We start from the raw sequence: 9933 nt of genomic DNA, 5'->3' as shown, positions 1-9933 counted from the left end.
ATATGGTATCTGTACTAGTTCTTTGACCATCTTAGTGGAAGGATATCTGTGAGTGATATAAGACTTTCTGGAGCAGAAGACACCTCTAATGCATGTCAGGTAATTTTGTTCCACAACACTAACCTTCCCTAAATCAAGTGAGCTTTATTTCATATCTAACATAATAATGTTTGAAAAATAAAGCCCTGAGGACAGGTGAATGAAAGGATTTTGAAGATGTCTCACCTGCTCAGCTTGATTCAGAAGTCTGAAGTCGTCATTGCTGGTAATGGTTGGTCAATGAGAGGCAACCATCTCAAAAGAACTTCATAAAGACTCTTAGGTAGAGAGGTGAGGTAGCACAAGTTACAGCTTGACAAAAGCTGGCAGCGTAATGTGTCAAAATGTGACTAGACACTTGATTTAGGGAGTTTCAGGAGAATTAGGTCTAGTCTGAGAAGAACAAAGGCAATACACATGCAATAGAACATTGCACAAAAGGCAGCTTGGACATACTTTAATGCTGTTAGCTATTCTGAACAATACAGGAAATACATAAATCAGAAACCAGGCTCTGAACCTACTTTGGGAACTAACAGTTATTCTCTCTTATCTGCATTGAAATCTTCCTGTCAGGTGGGGGTATGGCTACATATTCTCCAAGTGTGAAAAAATGGCATAGAAAAGAATGAGAGTAAGCAGAGGGAGCCTTTTTATCCCAAATGGCATCTTCCTCTTACGCTGCTGTGAGTGGAAGAAAAAGCATTTCCCTTCCCAGGCACAATGACAGTGGGAGAAACAGATACATATCCCTGCCTCTCCACTCAGCACATACAATGAGTAGGCCTGTTACATACGCAAAGTGAGCAGGATCACAGCCAGCCTGAACTTGTAACCATCATGTTTAGAAATGGTGACTGTGCTGAAAGGAGAAAGAGCTAATCCTGCCAAGTGTCTGCATTCTCATGCTTGCTCATGGTCTCTGTAATCCAGTCCAAATAACGCACTACCTTGGTGTAAAGACCAAAGGTACCACATCTTGGTCCCCAGGAGATCAGCCCAGCCACATAGTACTGTCTGTCATTAAGAGGATCTTGGATAGCATAAGCTCCACCACTATCCCCCTTACAGCTGTCCTTGTCACCACCAGCACAGATCATATTGTCAGTGAATCGGTACGCGCTGGAATCAGCAGAGCCCTCTGGTTTCACAGATCGGCACTTATCCATGTCCACCACGGGAATCTGGGCCTTCCAAAGATAAATGGGCAGTCTTCCTCTTTCTCTTTGGCCCCAGCCAGCAATGTAGCCCAGAGTCCCTTCTTGCAGCTCATACTCAGGTGATTTACCAGGAAGACAGAGGGGAGAGATGTTTGGGCCCATCTTCACGGGATCCCTCAGCTTCAGTAGAGCAATATCATTATCAAAATCGGTCCTGGTTTCTATGGGCTGCTTCTTCCAATCAGGATGGATGAATGAAGCCTCTGGGATCAGCTGCTTGGCCTCCCGGTACAGAGATTCTCCACCAACATTGATTACCCCAGCATACATGGTGGGCTTGTCGTAACCCTCCAGCACATGAGCTGCAGTCATTACCCATCTCTCAGAGATGAGTACGCCACCTCCTCTTGGGTAATGGAAATACACCTGCCAGGGAAAGTTGCCCTTTTCTGCAAGGGTGCCTCCAAAAATCCTTGCTTTCTCTTCAATGGGATTACTAGGCACCCCACAGACTGAAAAGAAAAAGAGAGGAACCAGATGAGAGAATTAGCAGTTACAACTAGGGGGTTCTTTGGTACTTCTAAAAAGCCCATAGTCCCCTCCTGCCTGTCTCCTACCAAATAATGTTTGATTCTGAGTAACCAATGTTTATATTCTATGCCATAGAGATTTTAACTAGTATTTACAGAGAAATTAAAGACAATTCAAGCAAAACTATGATCAACATTCAATTTAGTCTGAAAATACTAATTCTCACATTCTTGCTTTGGAAAGCAGTTGTCACCCTGCCTGTGTTGGGTATGTCAAAGCTCACAATTTGATTGCATTCTAGTTAGCATTTTTTCTTTGCTGAATTATGCCCTGTAGGTGAAGAGATTAATTGACTTTGGACAATTTTGATAAGTTTGAGAAATATGACACCACTCTTTAATCTATATATATTTTTTATATATATATATATATAGCATATGTGTGTGTGTGAAATCCAGATAGTCTCAGGTTGTCAGGTTTGTCACTGATGTTTTACCATTTCAACTCTCCACTCTTTAAGCATGTAAAATCTTAAGCAGTAGCTTAATGGAGACCTTATCTGTGGGTTTTATGGGTGCAGAGATGTTCCATATTCTGAGTAAAATGTTCTACAAGGTTTTGCAGAATGTGAACACAAAGGGCATAAATAAGGCTGGTCATTCTGACATAGATAGGAAACTGATTTCTTATCACATGGCCTTGTTTGCTTTGAACCCTTAGTCATACAGTAAGAGATTAAGGAACTACAGCCAGTAGGTAGCTTCCAATTTACATGAAGCAAAGTTTGATAAAGAATTTCATGTGATCATAGAAAGATACAGGCTGGAAGGTACCTTTTGATGTCTCTAGTTCAACCTGTTCATTCCTAACTGCCCTTCCCCATCTTCTTAACTGCAAAGCCAGGTTGCTCAGGGGCTTTGACAGGAGACTTCTGATCATCTCCATGGGTGGTGATTAGCCAGCCTCTCTGGCAACAGTTCCAGTACTCTGGGGGAGCATTATTCCTTAAATACAGCCAGAATTACCTTGGTTGCAACTTGTGCCCATTGCTTGTCATTGTCTTTTATTGCTACGTACCACTGAGAAGAGTCTGACTTCATATTCTTTGTAACCTCCTCTTGGGTAGTAAATTCCCTGAGCTTTATGTTGCCATTTGTCTTTTGCACTATGCACTATTATAGTCCAAGTCACTGGTTGAGCTGGCCCTTAAGAGAGTTGAATCATCTTCAGCTGGATCTTGTATTTCGCCAAATAGGATGCGGGGGTTTGGAGTAATGAACAGGCATCATGTACAACTAGCCCTAGGGATGCTGCCTCCTCCAAGTGGGTAAGCTAAACAGCATGCAGAATACATAGGATTTAAAATTTTCTCTCCCAGTTGGAAGTTAAGACCCAGCCATAACTACCAGCAGTCAGGAGCAGGAGTAGTACCCATACGCTTCCCTCCTCAGTGTCTCCCAAGTACACAAAGAGAGGATGAGAAGGTCCTTGACAGTGATCTTGCTTGAGCTTTCAGCAAGTGTAGCTGAATACTGAAGGGCACATTAAACATAAAGAGTTTAGGCTATGACTTATAGTGAGAGTAGTGAAAGACCTTTCACTGTAGTGCTGCAGCTGTAGTGCCCAGTGAAGAGCTGGGCACTACCCCCAGGAGAGGTTTGAAGAGAAGCTACAGCTCTCAGCATAGCTTGGGAGGGACTGAAGACAGGCATGTTTTTGACCTGTTAGTCTGCAATGCAGACAGAGATCTAAAGCACTGAACAACCTGAGAATACACACACTTGAAGGTGGGGAAACTGGTTAAGAAACACACACTGATACTTGAAGAAGTTCTGTTATACCAAATGTCTTTTTATGTTGCCCACTTTTGTTTCCAATTTCTTTCTGCTGCCTCATCTGATCTTTCTTTGGGGCCCATACCTTTCAGAAGTGTGATTTAAACAACAGAGAAAGCATCAACTGTAAGTTCAGGCTTAAGAGTTGTAAAATAGAGAGATGAAAGAAGCACTGGTCTTCATATGCCACAGGAACATATACACAGGTTTTGGTAGTACCTGGGATACATTTTGGTAGCTTTGATCCCATCTCTTTGTTTACCCATTCTCCATTGGCTGAGCACTGATACACCCCTTGGAAAACACAAGAAAAAAGAGTGACATAAGGATACAGTCAAGATGAGGAGAGGGTAAGTAGCACTACTGTAAAAGATCATGAATTAACCTTCTCATTCCCAAAGCAAGCACGGCTTCATAAATGTTGCTGAGATCTCCCTAGAAGTACACATCCCCACAAAGGTGCTTCTGCCCCTATTTTGGAGGGACCTCATTAATAGATTTCTCGAGTCCTTTACTTCTCCACCAAAACTGTGTGCTAGATGCGACAGAAATCTCCATGGTTCACACACCAGGCAAAAGGAGAGAGGACTTGCTAATGCATTTAAGGTCAACAGCCCAAGTGCAGACGTTATTAGGGTGTATTAAACACAAAGGCAACACAAAACTACTGCCTGCAACCCCAATGAAAACGTTTTCACAGTCTTGACCTGATGGGGTATAATCCCAGCCCATGATGATGCCAATGCTATTTATTAGACCTTTGATTAAAGAAATATGTTAGTGTAGCAAAGGCAATGCTTACCATCCCCTTGGGTTTTTAGGGTATAGTAAGGTGCATCACACTGATAGCGGAAAGCAGCTTTGTACAGAGGCTCATGAAGCTCAGAGACGTATACAGCTTGGGCATTGTCAATAGGAGTGGGATCACCACAGTTTACAGCTGTAGAGAAGAAACAAAGATGATCAAATATAACCAAATGGGCATCCTCACCCAACAATATGATTATTCTGTATTATGGGGAACCACTAGACTCCTCTGGTCTCTGTTACAGCCATCAATGCTCACTTCCTCTGTCTCTTCAGCATGCTCACATCCTAGCCCTGCAGCATTCTCCTAATCTGGAGATATAGAGGATTTAGAGCCTAAAGGCTCTGTTCTAGTCTGTTTCCCACAACACAGAGACAGGTCACTTACGAACACAGCTGAAATGGGAGTTGCTCCATTCCCCATTGTCCTGACAGCTGGAGTGAAAAATCTTGATGCTGTCTCGTTTCTAGGGAAAAGAACACATGATCCATGTAAGTCACTGGCCATGAAATACATCTGACACAGGCATTCCAGTGGAAGGTTCTCAACATGCTGCTGTGTCCCAGAAGTGCTCAGGGCACCTGGTGGGAAATGGCATCAGGAAGATGCTGAGAGGGCCAGAGAGGATATATGCTTTTTTACATTACTTACCCTCACAATTTCATAGCCTTCTACACAGGTCACCTTCACATTGTCCTTGAAGATATACCTGTCCTTCTTTGGGTCAAGAACAGAGTTGGGGATGACAGTCTGGGGACAGGTTACAGCTTTGAAGAGACAGATGGAAATCGGTGATTAAATGGTTCAAGATTTACTCTCCTTCCACCTTCCAACTTCTTTGTCCCTAGTGATTATTTACCCCAGCAAACAGGTATCCTCTCTTTACTCAATACCAGCAGCTGTGAACATGTTAACAGGTTGTACCATGAATGTGACCTGCGACTAACTCAGCAGCAGAGGGAATGCTTTCCCAAGTGTTTACTCACGATCCGCATAGTAGCGTATTTTCCAGCCTTTGTGCTGTACTGCGTGGTCTGTCTGGAAGGTTATGTCAAGAATGTTGTTCCTAGTTTTGATTTCGGGAGGACCTGGGAATTTGCTGCCACAATAGGGACCAAAATGCTGCTTTCCAGAGACAAGCTGGGAAAATAACGAACAAGAAGAAACAAGAAATTCCAAATGTATTTAGAGAGATATTAAAATATATATGCAATATATACATATTCAAATGTATTCCCAAGAACTTTAACTGTCAAAAGGTGACATAGCTGAAAATATAGTTAAGCAGTCATGTGGTCTTCTGACTGTGAGAGGACTGAGGGGAAATTCAGACCATCCTGACTCCCTCCATAAGCCCCACACTTACTGTTAAGCTGTCGTGACAAGTCCCTTCTGAGTCAGCTGGTTCCACATCGAAGTCTCCACTGCGTATGGTCAATGCCACAAAGTACCCTGGCGTCAGAGCCACTCGGTACTCACACCGCGAGTTCTCTGGGTACTGGTTGGGATAATTGGGGCTGGAGATCTCCCCTGATGGCTCAGTGAAGACACTTCCACTGCAGTTCACTAGGATTAAGGAAGGAAAGCAGGTAGGAGTCAGAATGGAAACAGTCCGTGTATGAAGCTGACAAGCTTTCCCTTTTCCACTACATCTCCAGTCTCCCCAGCCACCTGCATTAACTATGTCACAACATTGCATCTTTCCACTTGGCCCCCAAATTAATTCTTGCTGTTGATCACTTACCTCCACATGTTTTCTTATCCTCATAGAGGAAATAATCTGGTGGACAAGTACAGAAGTAACCTCCAATATAATTATTACAGTAATGGCTGCAAGGTTCATCCACAAAATCTGTGCACTCATCCACGTCTGCAAGTGTGAAAAGATGAATCAGCCAAGATTAGGAGAGGGCCCTAAGGGCAAGAAGAAGATGAGAAAGTGAAGCAAACACCAGAGAACCACAAAGAAAAGGTATCTCTAAGACAGTATTTATGCTGGCCATATTGGAAAGCGGTCCTGTCTGCTGGGATCTCTTTTAAATAAGGCATTCTCCTAAGGAAAACCATGCTGTCAGCTTTCCTACCCCCTATCCCGGCCACTACAGAGATTCAGAGGAGGCTGTTTTAACCTTACCCACTGCAACATAGTAGGCTGCGAAACCAGTGAAACGCTCCTCATTGGAAAAGTCTGACTGGAAGCTCATAGTGAGCGTGTTATAAGGGACATGAAATTCCTCCACAATCGAGGAGCCGGGGGCACGAGGTTTCTTCTGTCCACAAAGCACACCTTCAACCTGGCCACCAGACAGGACCTGCAGAAGAATGTAGAGAGGTCTTATCTCATTACTGGAATGTGTGTAATTACCTACACTTGAGTCTTTCAGCTTACAGGTGGCTAACCAAAGGCTCCTAAACTCCATGTATTTCTCACAACATTCAGGTAGATCTCCCAGAGCAAAGCTATGTCACGCAGCCAGCAGGAGGAACCAAGGCTGCTGTGCCATCCACCAAGCTGGCCAAGGGTAGGAGACAGCCAACCAAGGAACAGCTGAAAAGAGCCCTTAGCAAACCAGTTTCATGACATTTATAAGATGCTCGTGGAGTGTTCCTTCCTACAGACTTCCCAGCTCTGAAATACCTGTCTTCATTTCTCAGATACAAATTAATGCAGGAAGTTCTCTGTTAACATCCTTTCCTCAGGCCCACTTCTACAAAAAATCAACCCCATGGTTCAAAATGGCAAACCCAAACATTGATGGTCTGCAGAGCAGTCTAATAGGTTGTTGCAAAAGGACACATTACTACATCTCCTAGCAGAGCACATCCATCCCACTGTCCCACCTTGGTCTTTCTCCAAGGTCTCCTGGTGCTGTATCTGCTCTTCTTGCCCACTGTCACACACAGCTATTGCAGGATAGGGTGGTCTTGTTTCTGTCTGTGTGCAAGTGCTTGACCTCCTGTGCCTTGTGGGACAACGTGGAGAATATCTAGCGGGTCTCTAAGTTTTAAGAACCTTGGTGCATGGATCATAGAAAATTGTAGTGCAGTGGACCACAGCACTTTATCTGAGTGCCTGCTATCCATACACAGAGCTCTTGATTGGTTTTAACCTCCATCATTGCCAATCAATTTCTGGTTGCATTAAACCATCTATGTCCACTCATGAATTAATCTGAATAATTTCAGGGACAGAAAAGCAATGTCCTGAGAAAATGGTCTTTTTTATACCTGCAGTTCACTGGCCTCAGAATATGCCTTGCAATAGGGAGGTGTCAATGATGGCTAAGAAGGCTTTTCCTACGAATACAGGAGAAACATGAGGAGGGGGACATATGCGGGACACTCAGTTGGCAGACCAATGCTCATGTGCCTTTGACGCAAACTCAACTCCATTAGTGACTGCTAGTGCAGATACACTCAGTCATTTGGGCTTCTTGGGAGCTCGGAACAGGAAGGATGTGTCTATCTCCCCTTCCAGCCCTAAGTTTTGCACACAGCCTTGCTGTTGTGTATTCTAACCCTCCTTCTTGTCTTTTTTCTCACTTCAGGATGGGGATAGTACCTCACAAAGTCATATTCGCAGTTCTGTTGATGGTTCAAGATCCATATGTGTGAAATAAAGGCGAATGCCATATCCTGGAGGGACCTGGATATCCCAAGATTCCTGCACATCATTGGGATACCACCTGAGGATAATTGGGTGACAAGATCTCACATACATGGAGGCTGCATCAGCCCAGACAGGGAGACAGAAGATAAGGTACCTGAGAAAAGAGGAAGATGATATTACAGTAGTCTCTTTGTCCATATACGCACGCCAGTCCCTAGGGAAAAAGCCAGTCTCTGGCTGTCCATAGCATGCAGCATGTGGGGGCCCTCTCTTTTCTCCTGTAGCCTTTTCACACAGAAGCGAGCACATTTCAGTCATGCTCTCTGCTCCTCTCTAGTTCTATAAGATCTGGTTAATGCTGCAGGAGTTGAACACAAGGGTCTCAAGTGCTATTCCTCACTTCACTGCCTTGTTCTGGAGATTACGTGGGCTATATATACATGCAGATTTGAGAATCAGTACAGGTACTACAGGAAAAAACACTTGATTTAAACACGACCAAAGCTGAGTTCCCCTTGGGAATTCAATAACTCACCACATGTGGGAAAAGCAGATCTTCCTTTCTTTCAGGTAAACTTCAGGAATTGGACTTTGGAGTTATGGTCTGGATGAAAAACAGTATGATTGCATTAATGTCGCTTGTGCTTCTGCTTGTCTGCTGGGCAGGTCAAAGACCCTAAAACTCCAGCTGGTGGGAGAATACGTCAATGTTCTTTCTCAAAAGCAAGTTTAGATTCTCTGTTCATTCCTGCACACAACAACCCCAAGCATAAAGAAGGGATACTAGGCTCTGTACTGACAAAATGGAGAGTTGATCTCTATCTTGGTACTCCCTGGTACTCGTATTCTCCCTTTATGACTACCAGTGTCTCCAAACACTGTACTGCGTGCACAGCAAATTAAGAGAGAAAGTACCCACACACACACACTCCATTCTCACCCACCTCAAAAACTATGCCAAGACCCTGGGGCTGGGAAAGCAGCTCTGTACTGACTCTTCTGGCTGTCAGACAAGATACCAGGAGGAGTTTCCTTTCGCATTTCTAATGCTTGCAGTATTTACCTTCTCTCCCTAGTTCGTGTCTGGTTTTCTTCTCTCTTCCCTTCTCTTTTCCCTCTTTTCCTTTTTCCTTCCTGTGCACACACTCCTCCAAAGGAACCCAAGGCTCTAATCCGCAGTGTGGCAGCACCCTCTACCTGTGGGATGCTGGGGTGAGATGCTTCGGCTACGCCGGCTCTCGGCAGGAAGGGGGATTTCCAGAGCCAGTTGCCACAATCCCCGTGGCTCGGGCTGCGCGAGGGGGAGGCACACGGAATCTGTTGCTGTGTGTCAGGCGCTTTCGGGAAATCAGATGACTTTGGGGAAAAGGGAGGGGAACAGAGTTTTCGGTCCCCCCCCCCCCCCTTCGTTTTAAAACCTGAGAATAAAATCCAAAGGGTGTAGAAAAGGGGAAATCCACATGAGAACTTGTCCAATGTTTTTGCATGGAAAACAACTGTTTGATCATCCTGTCCACAGACCACTTTGCCTAAGCCCACTCTGCCGCTGCAGCCTGGTGGCCACAGGGCTGCTGCCGTGGCTCATCATCTGATGCTGCAGAGACCCCTTTTTATAGGGGTAAAAAAGGAAAGGATAGTGGCCTGTTCAATGTTGTGCCTCTCTGAGGCTACCAGCAGGAGTAAGGGTGCATTGTTTTCCTGGGTTTTGTTATGGGAACACTCCTGTAGGTAAGAACTTTACTAAGAACTCATAACTACCTCCTCATTTACCAAGTAAACTTCATGTAAGAGCATCTGTTCATCAGACTTAGCCCTGGAGCAAGACAGATCTAAGAGCTTTATGGAAAGGAGTTGCAAGACTTATGCCTGGTAGGACTCTTAATCCAGCCAGTGCCCACAAGCCAAGAACAAAATACCACCATAGAAGCTAAAAGACCTGTCACTAATACT

General features: G+C 44.4%; 1 protein-coding gene across 3 annotated transcripts; it reads right to left on the bottom strand.

Annotated features, from left to right (window-relative positions):
- Positions 1–467: 467 nt before the first annotated feature.
- On the bottom strand, positions 468–9095 carry C1S (complement C1s). Of its 3 annotated transcripts, XM_030471582.1 has the most exons (11): positions 8928–9095; positions 8519–8587; positions 6508–6685; positions 6118–6243; positions 5740–5939; positions 5360–5513; positions 5025–5140; positions 4761–4839; positions 4368–4505; positions 3785–3859; positions 468–1711 (listed from the first exon to the last, which is right to left on the bottom strand). In XM_030471582.1, exons 3-11 carry the CDS (start codon positions 6575–6577, stop codon positions 918–920), a joined length of 1752 nt encoding a protein of 583 aa, XP_030327442.1. In that variant the 5' UTR covers positions 6578–6685; positions 8519–8587; positions 8928–9095; the 3' UTR covers positions 468–917. The 3 variants fall into 3 exon arrangements, with proteins under 3 accessions (XP_030327442.1, XP_030327443.1, XP_030327441.1); XM_030471583.1 differs by having other exon boundaries at positions 8519–9095; XM_030471581.1 differs by lacking the exons at positions 8519–8587; positions 8928–9095 and having other exon boundaries at positions 6508–7362.
- Positions 9096–9933: the final 838 nt, after the last annotated feature.

The sequence above is a fragment of the Strigops habroptila genome, chromosome 2 (genome assembly GCF_004027225.2).
Source record: "Strigops habroptila isolate Jane chromosome 2, bStrHab1.2.pri, whole genome shotgun sequence".
Lineage (NCBI taxonomy): Eukaryota > Metazoa > Chordata > Aves > Psittaciformes > Psittacidae > Strigops > Strigops habroptila.
This window is presented reverse-complemented; position numbering and strand designations above follow the sequence as displayed.

Coding starts and splice junctions, on each gene's coding strand:
- C1S (XM_030471581.1), bottom strand. CDS start 6,793: ATGGAGTTTAGGAGCCTTTGGTTAGCCACCTGTAAGCTGAAAGACTCA. Junction 4,840..5,024: donor AAGGCTATGAAATTGTGAGG/GTAAGTAATGTA, acceptor TCTTTTCCCTAG/AAACGAGACAGCATCAAGAT. Junction 3,860..4,367: donor CCTAAAAACCCAAGGGGATG/GTAAGCATTGCC, acceptor GTGTTTTCCAAG/GGGTGTATCAGTGCTCAGCC.